The 20,716-nt window shown below is 39.8% G+C and overlaps 1 protein-coding gene across 4 annotated transcripts in view; it reads left to right on the top strand.

The window, feature by feature from the left end:
* LOC100646853 (alpha-catulin) overlaps nucleotides 1-20,716 on the top strand; it is a 78,962-nt gene that overhangs the window by 25,734 nt on the left and 32,512 nt on the right. For all 4 annotated transcript variants that reach the window (XM_020865839.2, XM_003393325.4, XM_048412119.1 and 1 more), the window contains one exon: nucleotides 8,457-8,646. In XM_020865839.2, the coding sequence (XP_020721498.1) occupies nucleotides 8,457-8,646 (190 nt within the window). The remainder of the gene's footprint in view (nucleotides 1-8,456; nucleotides 8,647-20,716) is intronic.

A 20,716-nucleotide genomic window follows, 5' to 3' on the forward strand; every position in this document is an offset into this window, starting at 1 on the left:
ACCCATGCGGCGAGCGTGGACGCGAACGCGCGGACGATCAAGAGCGCGGTTGCGAGCGCGCAAACAATCGAGAACGCGGACGCGAACGAAGGATCTCCACCAATCGTTCCAGCCATGCCAACCGTGCTCCTCGGTCTTCATTTTTCACGTTTTCCGCATTTTCGCGTCGCACTGACGAGACGTTCAGGAAAGAATCATGTTTCTTGAACTTGCAACGGACGCACCGCGAAATACCGATTCGCTCATTTCTTCCTTTTCTATTCCCTCTTCTCTATTTTTCCTTTTTCGCACTCCGCACTGCACGCGATCACTGTGAAATGTTTCGCATTATAGCATGTAAGCGAATCTCACTTCTGATATGTAAGAAGCACTAAAAGTGAATTCACGGTAGTCCCGCTTACAGCACGTTCTGTAAGCTCGGAAAATAATGAACTCGCGTGATTTTATTTTTACGTTCGTCCGTGGTGACGATTGTACAAAGAATGGTCGAGTACCCTCGGCGTCGCAGCCGCGCAAAAGGTCAGAGCCCGCTAGCTTGTGTTCTAACCAGGGAGAGGGCATACTTTCGACACCCTCATGTGGTTTCGTTATCTCTTCCTAGAACCCAGGCAATTGCAATCGTAAGACGTTGGGACCGCTGGGCCACACACCATGCGGATGAGGGCTTAATTTATAGCGCTCTTAAATGTTGACGCCTACTTTTCTCATAGCCGAAGATGATGAAAGACAGCTTGTCAGCCCGGGCTTTCGATCTTCGCATTTTCTTACATTGTATACATATAAGTCTAATATGTAACCAAGGCTACTTCTCATACAAATCGATTTTATCAAGATTTAATGTAAATGTGAACAATATTGTCATTACAATCGGGCACTGTTCTTTGTAACAATTCATTTGTTACAAGGAAGGTATTGTGGATAAATTTAAAACTATAGTCTGCGATTTTAGTTGTGCTACAACTTAATTTATGAACGTGCAATTTTTTGCGATTGAGATGTCGGTCTCGTGATCATCAATTATTATTATTATATACGAAGCTTGGAGTATTATTATTATACTTGAATCATTTCTTCCACCCTCGACAAAAAGGTATTCTTTTCCGTGTACTTATTTGTCCCCTTGATATAGATAATCAAAAGAACAATACAAAACTCCTTGTGATATACTAACTACTCGTTCAGTTTAAACGTGAAGGAATGATATGCTTAACTCTGCGAAGGTGAAATTAGTTGGTGAGGTCCAGTTAGCCAGGAATAGAGCGAAGTTTGAGATAGTTTCGTCGTTTCTTAATTTCATTCTTCCCTTGAACGGTGCCTTTAGATTTTTAACAAAAAGAGCAAACGACAGTGTACTGGATAAGCATCGGAAATTAGAAGCATGACAGGAGTAAATTGACTGGGTAATTCATTTCCATCGATTCCCTAAACTCTCGTTTTACGGCAATGAAATAGACTGCACTGGTAGAGCGGCGTCTGGTTAACTCCTAGTCATCCGTCGTTTATCTGAGTGAAACTGACGTAGTGCTTTTCCATTTGAGCAATTTAATGGATTACATCGAATCTCCCATCACGATTGTTTGTTTTCATGATGGCAGGAAAATTGGATGAAATCGGCATCATGCTCGGCTATTTTCAAGGAAAATCTTCGCGTGCCATTTCGACGGAGCTAAAATTTACATTGTAGAATAAAAGCACGAGACCAAGGGAGCTGCTGCTATTAGGTTGGTGTCGGTAAAATGTTTCTTCGAGTAAAACTAGAGCTAAAAATTAGAGCTAAAAGATTGATCGTCATTTATAATTCGGCACTTAATCCTTAATTATCCGAAACTTTTCGCATTTTTACTTACAGTCTCCGTAATTTTCCTACTTTTTCTCTATACCTTTTTCAATCTCATGGAATTTGCTTGAATCCTTCCATGATTAAAATTTACTGAATAAGCATTGTCACTGTTTCTCCGAGATTTTCTATGATTCAAACTATATTACCATTTGTTCAACGTTTCTTCTTTTATGATATATTTTCAACGAAAGCGCCAAAGAAAAGTTATATGCCATACGCTTATAAAATATAACGTCAGAAAAGTTGTATACAATTGCGAAATGTTTATTTAGCTTACTGTATTTTAGTAAAAATATGAAAGTATAAATAAATAAGAATTTTAACTTTCGCGATGGAACAATACATGAAATTTCAAATATAATCGTCGCTTATCGTACAAAATTAGTAAACAAGAGACTTAAATAAAACAAGTGAAAATAAAATCAGGGTTCCAACCAGAATTGTATCCTCATCCTGATTAAGATTCAAGCGAACGAAACGAAAGATTTATATCAGATGTTCAAACTTTAATAAGCTGCCGTTCGCTGTTTCGTTATTTCGCTAATAAAACGCCGACAAGATAAATAATGCATAAACAACGTTAGTGAAAGGAAAGAATGTCTTGAAACTATGTCGTACGAATGGTTAAACCGCGATTGAGTAGAAAATGGCGAAATGAGGAAGCACTGTGACGGATGGCGTGAACGATGTAAAAGCACAGCTCATGCATCTTTTATAAGGGTAGAAGTAGAAACCAAGGGGTTGTCGTGAGTAATCGCATAATACGTACAAGAAGGGACCAAAGGGGGAAAATCAAGAGGAAATGTCGAAGGTTAGATCATGCACAAGCCAATGGCCACTCGTTCTAAGAGGCTCTATCCTCTTAATTAACTCTACATCCGAATACGTTTTATTTCTACGTCGTTGCCATCCTTTCTGACAATAACTATCGATTATCACTTTCTATTTAGCTGTTGCATTGTTTTAAAATATTTAGCATATTTGGCAAATTTAATTTATCGAGGCGAAAGGATCAATGAAAGTATAAATTGAATATGCCAGGTACAAACAGACGATCAAACTTTGGTGTCGTGTATACATTGCGAATTAATTTTCTATAATGCGTATTAATTTTCTATGCGTACGAAAGCATAACATTAGAAAAAATCAAACGATCGCACACATAAAAAAGGCATGTAGCGTAACGAGCAGCGAGTCGTTAAAAAGTTCAGTGACTTCCATAGCGAAAAGAAGAAATGTATTGAAAAAATAAATATCATAATATCAGATTGTTTACGAGCATGTGACCTCTCACTTTGAGAGACTCTGCAGCCCTGATTAACGCCAGATTAAATATTTACGATCTTTTACAGCTAACCATCACAACAAGGTTCGTCTTTGCACTATAAATTACAGCGGTTTCACAGGACCCACTGCAGGTGGTATCGTTCTAAACCGCCATGTTCTCCCTGACTTCCGTTTTCTCCGTATCTCGTTGCAACCAGTTTGATTAATCGCATCCGCGAAATTTCCCATATAAATTTCTCTATTTCATTATAGTTTATCGTTTCTATTTTTTTGTGGAATTTTTTACATCATCTACAACTTTTAACAGGAAGACTAATTTTCCATTGGATTCATTTATATTATAAAAATCAATTCATATTTTATGTGATATATTAACATTAGAAACAATAGCTTTCTTTTTATGGTAACTATTTCTCGTTATAGTACAAGTATATTCTTTCTATAAGTCGAAAACTACACGTAATATAAAACTCCTGATTTCTGGACAGAGAAACATGTTTTTTCAAGCATCTTGAGCTAATAAAAAGTATGAAATATAAAAATATAAAAAGAGCCAATGCGGCAAGTTAAAAAAGTAGCACCTAACGTGGAACATAAGAAATTTGTAAAGAAATATCTTTCATTTTTTAAACGTATATTACATCAATTTTCTTTGTCTTTTACACGTTGAACACGAAAATGAATGTGCAATCTCTTCGTGATTCTAACGAAAACAGCGAATACATTTAATTCATTTCTCGCTATTATTGTCTTGTTCTTAATTTTCGCTACAAAATAAATATCATCAAATATCAACATCATCATCAGTAACAGCGTCATTGACATGTTCGATATTACAACGTGTTCCATATTAACTACTTAATTCGTTAATTACATTATTTATAAATCAAGTCGATGCATGTGTAAACACCGATTAACTATTATCACATTGTATTTATCGCTTATTGTGCAAAATTACCGATTTTACATAATCGGCCAGCGTTACATACCGTCCACATTGATTAATACGTATAACAATTGTTCTCTTATCAGTCGTTCTCCTAACAACATCAATATCTTTTTTTAAGGACGAAACAGAGAAAAAGAAAAGAGGGAAGAAAGACAAAAGATTATGGTTGATGACGGAAATAATTCACGAGGACGTCAGAGAAACGCGTCAAAATCGGGGACATTAATTAGGAAGTCTTAGAAATTTGTTCGTAAAAGGAATTCACGGGTTGAGAAAACTTGGTTAATTCGTGAACTTGGCTTTTTAGATAGAAAAATGAACTGAGTAGAGTTGGAGAACTGATTAAAACGTACGATTCACGACGTTATGCTTCACATAATTTGTGGAACCCTTTTCGTGGTTCCATCATACAGGAAGATTTAACGCTAATTCGAACTACCACGGGAATTATTATGCATCAACCTTGTTCGATTTGAATTCGAATTAATACGACAAAACTATTATTAATAACGTCGGCAAACTGTCTGATAAATGGTTCGCACTAATTTTGTACATTCGGGAATCGCAAGATCACGATGCAAAATATTCACCATAGAGGTTCTCATAAATACCGTGTATTATCGCACATCCAACATCAAATAATATTCTATCCGCGATAGATAAAATTCGGGATGCGATCAATGCTATCCAACTAATTGACTCGTAAAATTTTTATTTATACGATATTAATAGGAAATAGAATATTAATAGGAAATAGAATTTATTTTATAACCAGTCCCGTTGCAAATGATCTAAGCGAATTAAAGTTACAACAGCTTAAAAATATCGTTCGAGTCTGTTGGCTTTAAAATTACTTAGTTGCTTTGCATTATTTCTTTACTAATCATTTTATTCTTAAATTTCTAATATTTTCTCTGCATATAGCACCTGCTCGAGGTATTAATTCCATTAATTTCATCGCGGGAGTCATGAGATTGATAGCTAAGACCCATCCAAGATTTCTAATAAACAAATTACATGCGATTCGCATAATTCCATGTATGCAATAACTTTCTTATTGCAGGAAAGATGAACTTATGCGAAGAATTTGTTCTCCGTCCTGTCGCTGGATGTGTGGCCTACTTATATCGAACTAATGAATTTACGAGGTTCCTTCCCCACGCGACCGTACGACCTTACGGTGGAAAATTTTCATCGTGATGTTAAGTTAGATGGTGTCAGAGATTAAAAGTATTCTTAAATAGTAATTCCGATTAGGAACCGACGTTATTTTCGTGATATTAATGCGTTCAAGAACGCGATATGTTAAATTCTGGAGAATTCTCCGGACGACTTTATTTTCTGACGTATAGGTCATATATTCGTCAATTTTTAGTTTTTAATTTTCTCTAGAATTTTCTACCCGAATTCAGAGTGATCGGATCTTAAATTACGACACATTTTCAACTGTAATAGAAATATACACTAATGCTTACGATTAAAAGTATGCAATCCTCGTATAGTTTTACCCGAACCTAATTTAATATAATATATTATAGAAAATTACGGATAAAAGAATAATCGATATTAATATCAATGCGATAATCGCATCATTTATTAATATTATAACTGTGTATCGTAAGAAGAAGGAAAACGAAATCGTCTATTATTCGAAAGATATTAATTTTTTGATCCACGTGTCTGTTCATATCTCTTTCTCCAATTTGGATTTAAAAATTTCGGATTTTTATTTTTTATGACGTTGCATATAAAGCAATACAGAGAGAAGTTCGATGACAACCGAACTTCGTGAAATACCTGCATATTTAACGGAAGGGTTGTTAGTTAGAGACCGCATAGTATCAAGAGTAAAAAAAGAGATACTGTCATGTCACAACAGAGATGTCCTTTATCCTTTCCATGGAAACTATACGGCAGCAATTGCGGGAACAAACGCGATCCTAGGGAAAAACACGAACCAGAGAGGCTGTCTGATTCGCAGTTGAAATTTCAGTCAACAGTCGTCATTGTTTGGCCAGTCTCTTATTTTGTCCCCACGGCGATATTAAAATCTTCCACGTGCTCGACAGTTTTGGGAGGTATAAGTTCTGGTTTGAAACGAAAAAAACCCAGTCGACCACAATGAACACATTGAGAGGAAACGAGCTGTACACATCGTCGCACATCGTCACTTTGCACCTGTCTCGATACAGGACATTTAACAATGCTCCAAAGTACAGATCTACGAATACGAATCATGAACCGAACGCCGCGTATGTACGTATGTATATAGATTGTAGATACGTGGGCAGCGATTGCATTGGTATTTGCTATTCGGTGTTGGTATTTGTACTCTTGCCTACATCAATATGTACACGCAAGTACGTATATGCGATCATTCGATTGTGCGCATTCACGTCGCGAAACAATACCCCCGAGTTCAGTTCATCTCTTTCCCAATATCCCTTGCTCCCCCTTTTCCTCCGTGTCAATTTCTCTTTCATTTCTTCCATCGCTGCTACTTCTGCCTCCCTGACCCTTTGCCTGGCATCCAGATGCTTTACGGTCTTCGCCTGATTCACTATTTTCCTTTTCTTAGTCTTTTTATCTCTTTATATAGGCGTTTAATTGTTGTTCTCTCAACTGTTCGTAAATCTCTACAATTATTCCGACTGTGGCCTAATTTTCGTTTTCTCCCTTCTCACACTTTATTTCTTTAGATACGTTTCTTTAGCCTACCACGTAGTTTCCTCGTTCGCCTCCCTTCTTTTTATCCTTGCGCTCTTCTTCTTCCTGCCCCCGATTTACCTCTGAGTTGAGCTTCCTTCGATCTGGAAACTGGCTCCGTTCTCTATACCCTTATAGTTTTTCCTAACTTGTCTCCGATTGTGGAGTTGGCGAAATCGTTTAAAGAGGACTGGTCGACTAAAATACATTGTCTAATTGTGTAGAAAGTGAGATATATACAGGGAGGATCCGGCGAAGCCTAGAACTATAGGCTGGCTAACGGGGTTACTCTCCTGCAGCTTTTCTGAATACAGACAAAGTTCGGCATTTACGTGGAGGATACGGAGGCGAAGAATGAAAAATCTCTGTCTGGTCGTTAGCCAGCAGACAATACAATCCGAGCGTGGATGCTTTCCATTCTAAACATACAGTGGATGAATTTACGCGCATATCGCAGAGATGCTTGGTTTTCGGAGTGTCGCACACCACAATGCAACATTAATAATTAGAGCTAGCTTGAATCTTGGTTAATAACGAGGTTCTACCCCTCGTACTCGTGCATCTTTAGTTATTTCGCGTCGTGTCATGGTTTTTTGAAATCGATGACATTCAGTAGAAGTACGTAAATCGTATTGCTTCGCAGGAGTTTGTGAAGTACATTTACATATATACGAGTATACACACATACATATCTCTGTTTAATATTTAAAACTTAAACGAAAGACAAAGCAACGGTTAGTAATTAAGGAAAAAACACGGGACAAGATGTTGCGTGACCTTTTTTAATTACGATTAATCTTTCTATGGGCACAAATCGAGTGAGACGTGCTTGATACGATGAGTATCGATGCGGTCATTTTTATGTACCGAGAATAGTATTTTTATCTACTGAAAAAGGCATCGGATATACATTATTATTAGCTTTACAAAACTCGTAAATCGTATCTGATGAAGTTGTTTAAAATATATTTTTCTCGCATTGCGCTCCTGTAAGTTGCATTTATTTATGCAAAGTTCAAGTAATACCGAATATCCACGAGTTTTTCCTCGTGGACATTTTTTCGTGCCCGCGAAACGTTATAAGGTATACCAATATAGTGAAATCATCAATAAATCCTTGTTGGTGCGGAATTAACTAGAAACCTCGTTCGTTTCTATGAAACATATCGGTCTTTGAGTGTGATGCATGAATCTATATATTATATTCGTGAAAATTCAACCAATTTACCGGAGTTAATCTGCATGACCAGCTGCTTTTTAAATGGCTGTTTCATTCACGACTAGAATGATAACCTGGAATTCAGCCAGGCAAATGTATACTCTAATTTTATTCTCGTTAACAGGAGGAGTCCGTTGAGCATAATTTCTTAGAAAAATATCGTTTGGATTGCAAAGATTCACTAGTTATTTTATCATCTATGCAGCCACGCAAACATTCTATCGTGTTCCAAAGAAATGTTTTTTCTACGGGATATTATATTTTTTCATTTGTTTAAACAAAGTTACTTCTCTGATAGCTCTTATCTTCGATTGTAATTTTTTTCAAGATACATATCGTAGTCGATCTCGAACGTAGTAATTAAGAAACATAGTAACTTCAAAGTTTGTAAAAGTGGCGATATCCTTAAAACATTGCTTGTCCGATGTTACCAATCCGTCTTTCTTCGTTTTCAGATTTCTACGTTAGTGTCGCACAGAGAACGTCCGCTATGTTCGGACAGAAGTCTCCGTGCTGTTGCCAGAGTCGGACAAGCTGTGAATCTGGCAGTAGAGAGGTTCGTCACTGTTGGCGAAACCATCGCGGATGGAAATCCAGAGATCAGGGAGGACATGTACCAGGCGTGCAAGAGAGCAAGAGATGCTGGTAAGTCATTGTCTGCAATCTGTCTATAAACCATTATTGACTATACTTGATTTGTCGTTATATGCATATAATGAATGAGCCGAGACTAGAGAAATCACGTTGCAGGCGTTATTTCTTCAGATTTCGACTTTTATCGAACATAATTCATAGGAAAAATTTGTTAATTTCCATTTCTGTACTTTAACGTGCCGGAAATACATATATGCAGGAAATTATTTCTTCCGTCCTTTAACACTGGGTTAAAGACCATCTACATGTATATAAGATTTTCACGCAACAAACGAAAGTTCATGTTTGTCGCGTTAGTAACCGGTCATCGAGAGATCGCCAAAACTTTTTAAGCAAATAGAGGTGACCTAAAAATTTCTGCGAAGATTTTAAAGCCGCTTGAAGATGTAAAGACGTTTGTCACGAATTGTCGCTTCTAAAAGTTGAAAGGATATCTCTCAGCAGGCATTCAAGCTCGTGCTGACGTTCAGAGAGACCTAGTCATTGTTACTTCCAACAAGTTTTACTCCAGCTTGACTTCGGTCTACTTTGCTCTCTTGATAGTCTGTGACACTGTCGCATCGGTACTCACTAGTAGCTCTATTCGTTTGGAAATAAAATCTCTGATAATACCCTTGTCTGCGAAACTCACGAAAAAGCAGCGTTATATCGTAGTTCCTTTATTTGTAGTATACTTCGTACGATCCAACGTGATGCGACGTCCACGCAATATTTCGAAAATTAAATGTATTTATGTACAGAGCGGGACGAAGTAAAAGAAAGTAGTTAGGAACTTGGAAATATTAGGTCATCCCATAAATTCGTGCCGTTTTTCGAGCGGTTATATATGTTAAGATTGTTTACATACCTTTCAGTTTCATGAAAAAATGTAATCCCCCTCTCGTTGTACAACTTCTTCCCATTTTTCTAGTAGGGCCATTATTCCGTCTTGATAAAAGTTCTCTTGTTTTTCTTTAAAATAATTTTCTAAGCTATTTTTGAAAATGTCAATATTTTCAAATTTTTTATCTACTAAAAAGTGTTGTAATGCTCTGAACAGGTGGTAATCAGGTAGGACAATGTCTGGGGAATATGGGGGATGTGGTAAAATTTCCCAATTAAATCCAGACAATTTTTTTGTAACGCTTTTCGCGACATATGGTCTAGCGTTGTCGTGATGGAAGATAACGTTGTTCCTATTCACTAAACCTGGTCGTTTTTCAGCTAGTACTTCCCTTAATTTTTCTAATTGAGTGCAATATTTGTCTGAATTAATGGTATCACCACTAGATAAAAGTTCAAAATAGAGTATTCCTTTATAATCCCACCATACACACAAAAGAACTTTACGTGGATGTAACCCTGGCTTTGCACAGCGTTGAGGTGGCTGATTTCGTTGGGACCAGCTACGTTTCCATTCAGGGTTTTCGTAAAGTATCCACTTTTCATCACCAGTTACCAGACGTTTAAGGAATGGCTCATGTTTATTACGCGCAAGTAATGACATGCACACAGTCATTCGTTCAAGACGGTTCCGTTTTGTAAGTTCATGGGGCACCCAAACGTTCAACTTTGACACCATCCCCATTTTTTTTAAACACCTATGAATCGTTGTCTTAGGTATTTTCAGAACATTTGACATCTCTTGAACTGTCAAACTTCGTGATTTTGGAGAAGAGCGTCCCAATGATCTGCAGCAGCAGCGCTGGTTCCATTTCCGTCGTTGTCAGAGAGCCCTTCGCGCGTAGAATTCGTGTCACCGTCCTGTATGGCCTTCCCCATAGGTCGGACTCGACTGCTTCTGACAAGGCACGGTCCTTGGCGATCTTGATCTCCCTTTGTAGCGAGCGCCATAGCATGTGGTACGCTTGGTAGCGCAGGGAGACTTCTTCCTGGTCGCTTCGTCACCAGCGGCGAACTCTCAGGTACCGTCTTCAGGCTCGGACACATCTCGCCCTCAGCTCCGCGATATCGGGAGTCCACCAATACACGGCTCTGCTTCGCCCTGTGCCCAGCGTGGTTGGCGGTATAGACGTGTCACATATTGCCGTCATGACTCGACGGAGGTTCTCGACCTCGTCCTCCACGCTTGTTTCCGTCGGTGTCGTCAAGGCCTCCCAGTTCCAGGCAGCCACTATTGCGGCCGCTCGAAGCAGACCGTCGTCCCTTTCCTTGATCTTCCACCTTGGTGGTGGGCGCGCGCGTTTTCTTCTCGGCAGGCCGCGACCATCGCCTGCGGTCACCGTTACAAGTCCAAATGTGTCTTTCACCTCCATGAATATGTAAAGGTGATCCGAGAGTGTCTCGATCTCCTCGGCCACTCTCTAGCCTGAAATCCACCTGAATGCATCGGGGGAAGCCCATGTGATGTCAATGACGGAGCTCCCCCTCCATGCCACGCAGGTCCTGGCCGAGCTCCTGTTCACCAACAGGAGTCCAAGTCTCGTGGCCCAATCTGACAGCTCGCTGCCGCGCGCGTTGGTCCTGGGGTTTCCCCATTCCGTGGAGTGTACGTTGAAGTCTCCCAGGACGAGCACCTGCCGAGGAAGGTGCCGCCTGACGCAGTCGCCAACCCCGTCCAGGAACTCCTTGAACGCTGCCCATCCGCTGCTGATGCTCATCCGGTGACACGTACACGCCCACCATCATCATTCCTGCCCACTCGACCGCGACGTATCCGTTGCCGCGCTTCAGCGGAACTCCGTGGGTGAACGGCGTTGACGTCCAGGTGACAGCGACCATTTCGTCCGTATCTCCGGCCCAGTCCGGAGCATCCAGAGCTCTATGATTCGGTCACCACCGCTAGGGCGACCGTGCTCTCCCGAATGATTTGGTAGAGCAGGTCTTGCGCTCGTCTTGACTGTCCCAAGTTGGTCTGAAGGATGCGCATTTTCTCAATCACCTAAGGTCATCGCTTCCGTGGCTTCTTCCGTGCTAGCCTCCTTGCTCGCGGGCTTAGGGTCGGGGATTTCCTGTGACGGTGAGCCTTTTTCGTTGCCACTTCCGACCGCGGATCCGCAGATGGTTCCTCTTGTTTCCTTTTGGGGGGGGGGGAGCGCAGGCCGGTTCCCTCATCCTGTGTACCAATGGTGCTCCGTGCGCCTCGCAAAGCAGGCATTTTGGGTTCGCGGCAGTGCATCCTTTAGCTTGGTGACCCGAGTCGCCGCATCTGTAGCACAGGTGCCCCCTGTCGTCCTTAGAGGTGCATGTCTTGCTTATGTGCCCAATCTCCAGGCACCTGTAGCATTGCAAAGGTCTTCACTCGATGGCTTCGACCTTCGCTATCGACCATCCTATGGCGACCTTGCCAGCCTGGGCCAGTTTCCTCACTGCACCAGCCGGGCCTTGTATCCACACGGATCCAAGACTGTTTCGAGCGAGGCGGATCTCTCCCAGTTGGACGTCTTCCGCTTTGCGGACTCTCCTTCGCCAGGGTGTTCCTGATTTCCTCCTTGGTGGCCAAAAGGTCTATTCTGGTCACCCTTGCTTCCGCGGCTCGGAAGGGTGTCGTCACGAGGACCTTGCTCGGATCCAGCGTCCGGGTCAGCCGTGATGCGAGCGCAGCGGCCTTCTCCCTCTTCTGGTCCTCGGAGACCTCCAGAACGACGCCTCCGGTCATAGTTTTACGCATCCTTACCGCGTTGATGCCAACCTCGGCCAGAGAGACGCTGTCCTTGGCGCCTCTAATGCTGCTATGTATCTTTCCATTATCGCGAAAGCGCTAGGGGCGGGGTCCATCGTTCTTACCATCTCTGTTGCACCAGCGGCAATGGACCTCGCCACTTCTCTCAGCATCTTCACGTGTGTGCCCTTGAGGTTACAGAATGTCTCGGCAACCTTGGTCACCTCAGAAGCCCGACGGAGCAGTTCCGCTCCTATGTCCGACGTAGTAGATGTCCTCATCTCTTCGGCCAATTCCGTGGGGAGCTCGGGAGATTCGCCGGTCTTCCTTTTCTTCGCGCGGGGTGTTTCGACGGCGCAGGTCTCTTCTTCCTCCGTCGTTTCCTCAATCCGTAGGCTCCCCGTGTTCAGTGCGGAGCAGAAGAGGCCCTCCTTAAGAGGGACCGTCTTCCTCATACTTCTGTTGCCGGCGTGTGTAGGCTCAGCAGCTAATTCCGCTTCGCCCTCTCCACTCATGGTTTCATCCGCCTCTTTATTCTCCCCCACGGTTGTGTCCTTTTTCCCCCATTGAGCGCACAAAATGGCCACTTATACCCGCGCTTGTCACTACCGCCTGTCACTAGCACTTTGAAATGGCTCGCGCGATGCGCTTTCGGCGTTTTTTTCCACAGGCACTAGGCCTTCACTCTGATTAACTTCCTTGTTCGAATTCTCCAGTTTTCCCGGAGATTTCGATCAGATTTCCGTCCTCTCTACGACTGCTCCATGCAAATAACCTTCGAAGCGATGACTGCTGTAGACCTGAAAAGCTAACAACGAGCATAGGCGAGAATGGTAGGATAATGCAAGAGGAACGCATTTATCATTGTCACGTCTTGTTAAAACTTACGCATAATATTTACGAACATTGTTAGGTTACACGTCCCTGTGATCGCTATACTCATAATCACTAAGAGTTTTAAGTTTTAAGTAAGTTTGAAGTAAGATGCGTAAATAACATTTAATTTGCGGTGTTATTAACGGTTCGATATATACTTGCCTATCTTCCATATTGAAGCATTGCGTCTGTTTTTCTTTTCTCGTCCTTCGTTTCCTCCCGCTCGTTTTTCCGAATCGCAACATAACGTACAAAAAAACACTTCTGGCTGAAAACTTTGAACATCGTCGCTAAAAGAACATAAATGCAAACTCGCGTATGCAACTTTACGGAAAGCACCGGTAATAATACTACTAGGAGAAAAAGTCGCGATATCCTCTTCCGCTCAAGGCAAAACAATTCTCGAGAAAGTACTTGGTAACATATTTGCCCTGTATTGATTTATTGCGCTAAAACATACAAGACCGAAGAACTAAGCGAAATATCGATCTATGATATAACTGACCAAAATATTTCTCTGATTTTGTGGCACTAACTTCGAGTTTTGTAGAACTCATTCGTAAATGTTTTCCGATTTTACTAGAACAAACGAATGGTCTGGTAAAATCGTCAAAGAGAAATGGAGATGTATTTCGATGGAAAAAGATGAAAATGTTTCAAAAATTCGCTGTCGAAAGTGCGGTCGTAAAACAGCACGATGTAAAATTCAAATAAAATATAATGCATTCACCTATTTCATGGAGCCACGGGAGGATGGAAAACATTTGCCAGGTTGAATGTTTTCCCGTGTAACGTTGGACAACGTCATTAACGAATCGTATTAGGTCACCCATAAGTTCGTGCCGACTTTTGTGTATACATTTCATATGTCGATTTATAAACATACGGCGATAAGGGACCAATGCATTTGAAAAATGGAAAAAAGTTGTACAACGAAAGGGGGATTACATTTTTTCATGAAACTGAAAGGTATGTAAACAATCTTGACATATATAACCGCTCGAAAAACGGAACGAACTTATGGGATGACCTAATATTTTTGCATTTTGAATAATGGCGTTCAATACGCCATATACATAATTCAAGGATAAATCAAGAAGCATATTTTCATAACGTGAGGTCTCCTTCGTGCCTTTTTCCAGGGTGTATGCCAAAAAGTATCTCGAATGTATAAAGCGAATACGCGATGACCCATATTCCTTAGTCCTTGAAAGATTTTTCGCTATCCCAAGTGGAGCCTTGAGCAACGTCTTCTCTGGATGAAAAACAACCAGAAAATTATCGCCACGAGATTTTTTAATTTTACAATCTCTATACTAAGTGTTACGAATCAATAACAAATTCTGTAGCTACCGACGTAGTACGTAGATACGCTCTGATCGTTTCACGAAATATGAAGTACTCTAAATTCGGAAATGTAAAATCGAGAATTACTGGAATTGGAAGATTATCTTGAACATGTTAAAATTTACGAAGGTCAATGGAAAAACGCTAATCTCTGGCTAAAATCAGGCATAAACTTGATTACGACAGATCTTAGTTTTACGAACGATATCGCGGAAATAATTCGCCGCGGTTTGACACGAGTGTATCTAAATAAATCTTCATGTGCTGGTTCAATTTCACATTTCATCTTCTTAATCCATTCATAAATATCGAACATCTTTCTGTAAAAAAATTCGATATATTCTATACTTCCACTACTACTACTATTAATGCATTTGAATATGAGGATCTAAATATTTCGCGAACAATTTAATACGAATGAATATAATTTCCGAACCAAATATTTTAATTAAATTAATTCGAATCAATAAACAAAGTACATCAAATGCCTCGTTATTTTTGGTAAAATAACACCATCGAGCTTAATTTTATTTGGAACATCCGATAAATGCCATGACATATCCTTCGAAGCAAACGTTCACTAAATTATATAATCTTATCGAATATTTGGAACGAGAATATGCTCAAATATTTTTTGCATGACGCGACGCGAACTCTAAAACGAATTAACTGAAAATCATATCAACTCCAAATACGCGGTTATTTACCGAGCAAGCCGAATAGTTCCGGTGCTAGTTACGTACTTGGAATTACAGATTATTCTATTTTCAGATAATTTGTTAAATTAGTGAATAAATTCAGAGAAAATTCGATTGATTCGTCCCATTGGAAAATACGCATTGATAAAGCCCGCAATGGCAATTAGACCATGATTAATAGCTAATTGGGACTCTAATAGGAACGGCGGCGAGTTTGAACGTGGATCTACAGGAAATTGCGGCGATTTCGTCCGCAAGAACGATTGCGTCCGTGGTGAACGATAATTTACGATACACAGATTCGAAAATTCACTGGATGAATCCAGCTGGCCACGGCGATCGCCTCTTAAAGATGTGTATTTACGAGCGACATTGCATGCCGGGTGAAATAACTTTTATACGGCACCAACTACATTTCCCGTAGTCCAGTTAGTTTAAATCGCTAGCAATAATCGTCGATAAATTCAAAAGTAGCATTCATGTCCCTCCTTTCTTTTCCGATTTACCATATAAATTTCGTACTTGTAATTCCTTCTTCGTATAATGAAAATCTTGGTTTTTAAATGCTAATCGTACGACGACGAAGCGAAATGTTTATTTTCTATTTTCTCGAACGAAAACATTTTTCCCTGTATATCAGGTCTGTATATATGAAACCAGAATTTGCCTATAGATGGCCCTAGCTGATAATGTAGTTATCACTAAACTGCGTCATTGATGCCAAAAGTCTTTGTTGACATCTCACAAACATTTTCAACTCAGAACAATACAAGTTTCATACAACAGCATAGTTTGTAATAGCGTTGAACATGTCGAATTTTGTGCCTGGAAACTACGATTTGCGGACAGCATTGATTTTCTATTACCATTTGAAGAAAACTGCTGCAGAATCGCATCGAATGCTTGCCGAAGCTTACGGTGAGCATGCTCTTGGTAAATCACAGTGCTTTGAGTGGTTTAAAAAATTCAGAAGTGGCAATTTTGACGTGAGAAACGAAGAACGTGGAACGTGGAACGTGATCTATTATGAGCTGTTAAAACCTGGCGAAACCGTTAATACTGAGCGCTACCGACAACAAATGATCGATTTGAATCAAGCTTTGCGTGAAAAACGACTAGAACATCAAAAAAGGCAACACAAAGTAATTTTGCTTCATGATAATGCACCATCACATACAGCAAAACCGGTCAAGGAAACGATTGAAGCGTTCAGTTGGGAAATACTTTCGCACGCGACTTACTCACCAGACTTGGCTCCATCCGATTACTATTTATTTGTATCGATGGGACGCGCACTTTCTGACCAGCACTTCACTTCTTATGAAAATGTACGAAAATGGCTCGATGACTGGTTTGTTTCAAAAGAGCGACAGTTTTTTTTGGCGTGGCATCCACAAATTGCCAGACAGGTGGGAAAAATGTATAGCTAGCGATGGGCAATACTTCGAATAAAATATTTTTAATCATTTTCATACAATAAACGTGTATTTTCTATAAAAATTCCGGTTTCATATTTACATACCTGGTAATATGTAAATATTCCCTGAAAACGATTTTCCCTGTATAATATGAAATCTGAAAGTGTCTTCATGAAGATCTTGTTTGCGCGATTAATTTTGCTTCTTTTTCACGAAAATCAATAGGATAAGAGCTTCCAAAAGACAAAGAAGCTACGAGAATCTTCTTAAAAATTTCATACGGAACAAATATTTGCATGTTTCTCGCGCTTGTTAAGCTCGTTTAGCCGCTGAAAAATTCAGATCTAGCGTGGAACAATAGGCAGCTGGTATCAGGAAAATGAATAACGCGAGAAAATGTAGTACGAGGTCGAAAGTCGAGAGGTAGACGATGTTAAATGAAAGGGCAAAAGGCGTGGAGTTAAAGTAGAGGAGTAGAAAAACAAAGATGCTGAAAAGTTTGAAGATGGTAGAACGTGGACGGGAGATTTAAACGATTCGTTCCTTTACCCTTCTTCCATTCGATTTTATTCACGAATCAATTAATATTTCGCCAATTTAACGAGTATCTTATGAAGATGGAACGATACCAAACGGACGTCAGAGGAGTATAGAACGTGCAAGAAAAGTGATTTTCCTATAGCAGGATGACTCGTATCTTGAATTTTGTTTCAAAAAGTAAAAAGAAAAGTTCGTATTTGCCGCTAAGCTGCGTAATATATCAATTTCGCAGGAAGCTTTGCACCATATACGAGGTTTCCCAAATTTTTAGATCGTGCTCTACAACCTACAATACAAGTCCGCAAAGTACGTGTATGGACAGATTAACTATATATATAAAAGAAAAGAAGAGATAGAAGAAGAATTTTCTCGTTGAACCGTTTGGAATTGAATTGCAATGTCTGCACCTGGAAAAAGAGCGTATAAGCGAGCGTCAAGACAGTTTAACCTCCAATTGCAGTCTTTACCATGGAACAGAGCTGTATCAAATGTTTCATAGTCTTGGAGTGCTTTACGGACAAAGATGAGCCGAAAAGAGCGGAAAGCAAGTAAGGCAGAGCCAGCAACACGGCTGGAGAAAGTGGCGAAATGCCAAGCGATATATCGTCGTGAACATCGCCATCTTATAATATCTCCTTGGTATTCTTGTTAAAGACAAAGGAATAGGCAGGCGATCGCCTTTGCCTTCCAACTCCTTTCCTTGACCACCTAGCATTTTAACGTCGTTGTTTCTATAGGTAGATTCATAGATAAATTACGCTCAGAATTAATATCACTGGCTTTGGTTTATGTCTTATTTTCCTCTCCATTTGGATTTTAGACGATGATTTTTAGCGACTTTTTTTAGGCTAATTTAGTGGATTTTCTTGCACGAATGACGCGTAACGAATTGTGAAACCAAAAGGATTACTTTTCATTCGGTTTAGTAGTAAGTACGTGCGATACCAAATTCTCGGTTGGTTAACGTCTTCGTTCTATTCCTTCTTGAAAATATAATAAGTTTACTCTATATCGTACAAGTCAAGGTTTAACCAAAAAGGAATCGAAAAGCGTAGCACATACATATTTGGAAGTTCCAATTTTGCCTTTCTCTCGAAGGAAGCGGTTGCTGTGTCGTCATCCACTAATAACTACATCGATCAACGATGAACGGTAACTTCTTCCACAGTCTGTGTACTCTTACGATAGACGGCACTCTGCTATTTTTATCCCGTCTACCTTTTAAGATCGGGTCAAGTAACGTGCAAAACATTTATTAACCCCTGAGTATTTTCTAACTAATAACCAGGCCGGGAGCATCGTTTCCCCAGACATCGATATAACCGGACATAAGTCTTTCCAAAACATTTCCTTTTCCAGTATCTGTTTAATTCTACTCGATCGTTATTTTTTAAGATATCTTTTCAAAACGATTTTAACTGAAACTGATCGCGAAAATTCTAACGAACCCAACAATTTAAACACACTTACGAAAGACAGGAATTTATTCGACTCGACTCGATCATTAAATCTCTCGATACTTAAGTAAGTCGAGCTTTGCTGAATTTCCACTTATAGCTCTCGGCAAGCGTGATGGAGTATTTTCATCGCAAGACTTGGACGAGCGTGGAGCTTAAAGCGGTTATTTTTTATAAGGTTATACTAAACGTTTAAAACTACGTTTGCGTAACATCGCAAAAAATGAACCTGTAGTAAATCGTTTTTAATTAAATCGTACGTCTATAAATCGTAGCCCGCTCGCTCTCCCTCTCTAAATTTCCTTTCGAATATTTCAACGATTTAAAATCACGAGCGCGTTTATCATTGACTCGTAGAAACAACAAAATGCTTAATCATAAACATGAATGAAAGCTTTGGATAGAAAAAAGGTAAATTAAAACTTACAAAGAGATTTATTCCATTCGCTACTTTGTTCTACGAGTAATTCGTTCAGAAATTGCTTTCTTGCTTTAGATTACAATTATTTTAGACGATGTAACATTTCTATTATCGAACAAGAAAAATAAATTCGAGAATAGACGCAACGTGAACACAGTTGCATATTTTCAGCTACGTTCGATTCATTTCGTATGCAAGACGAATTTTCAATGGAGCTTGAATCATTTAATATCTGTGCCATGCGTCACGTACACTATTGGCAGTGCATTTCATATTGCAACATATATGATGTATGTTCCTAAAGGATTAATCAAGAAGCCGGAAGGAACGTTAGCGTATTTCACTTGATATTCCGTGTAAGTATACATGTACATTCGATAGATCTGTGGCTTACTAATTCCGCATACATCGAAGATGCAAGCTCGGTAACTTTATCTTTTTTTGCGATATACTCGTGTACTTATAATATTCATAATTTCTGGTCCAACTCGTATACGATAATGCAATAATTCGTTGAGTGAGCAGAACGATTGGAGACACACTGTTCGTTTAATGTCGTTAATTTCTTTATTGATGATTATGTGATTGTATTCCTCTATCAAAACAGCAATGACAAAGTTGAAAATTTATCGCGAGATTTAAAGACGGCGAACCAGATGAAACGTTGGAACTTGGCTCGACGAATCAATATTTTTTCCATTATTATCGCCAAGTTATCGATTACGACAATTCTTCTGAAATTTTAATTATCATAGCAACAATCGCAATGGTACACAAATAGTTTGCGGAATGGTTTTCAACATCGTCAGCAGGTGTTAGACCTATTGTTAATTAATAATATCTAGAAATGGACCCTGTAGAGTCATTGATTTGTCTACATCTATTGTCACGGCAAAGGATCAATGGGATCGATCTACCAATCGGTGAACTGGGTTATACGCAATGCGTCTATATTGCGGTGCTGCGATATCTGTAATCTCATGCTCTCGAATTTACATGAGAAACTGCAGGACGATTCAATTGCGTTGTTTATGTACCGCTGTTATATATGCCCAAATAACTGTCGAAATGCGATCAAAACTTACGTTTCTAGTGAAATGTAGGCGATGATAGCATACTTTCATGCTCTCGCTGCAACCATTTTTTTTTTTTTTTTTTTTTTTTAGAATATTTACAATCAATTCTCGTCGAGAATTTTCAGTAACTTCATTTGGCGTGATACAATGACATGAATTATAATAGTTTTATATTGTTCGTTCTAGTAGAATCTAAGGATTTAATCTAGAGGGTATTTTCTTTTTAGTCTACGGATCTGGTCCGTCGTGTCCAGTAGTTGGGTGACTAATGGATTGTGGTGGTTGTTGACTCTTGTGTTATATCTGCTTCTGGACTTGTGTATTTCATCTTTGACTGTAGGTATCTTGAGGTCACGGTGGATTGTTTCGTTAGTAACATACCAGGGTGCATTTAATAGGGATCTTAGCGTTTTCGATTGGAAGCGTTGGAGAATTTCAATGTTGGAATTACTTGCTGTTCCCCATAGTTGGATTCCGTAGGTCCAGACAGGTTTTATTACGGTCTTATAGAGCGTAATTTTGTTCTGCGTGCTTAGGTTGGAGCGACGGCCAATGAGCCAATAAAATTTTTTGAGTTTGTCCCTGAGTTGTTTAGATTTGTCTAGGATATGTTGTTTTCAGGTTAAT

The sequence above is a fragment of the Bombus terrestris genome, chromosome 14 (genome assembly GCF_910591885.1).
Source record: "Bombus terrestris chromosome 14, iyBomTerr1.2, whole genome shotgun sequence".
NCBI lineage: Eukaryota > Metazoa > Arthropoda > Insecta > Hymenoptera > Apidae > Bombus > Bombus terrestris.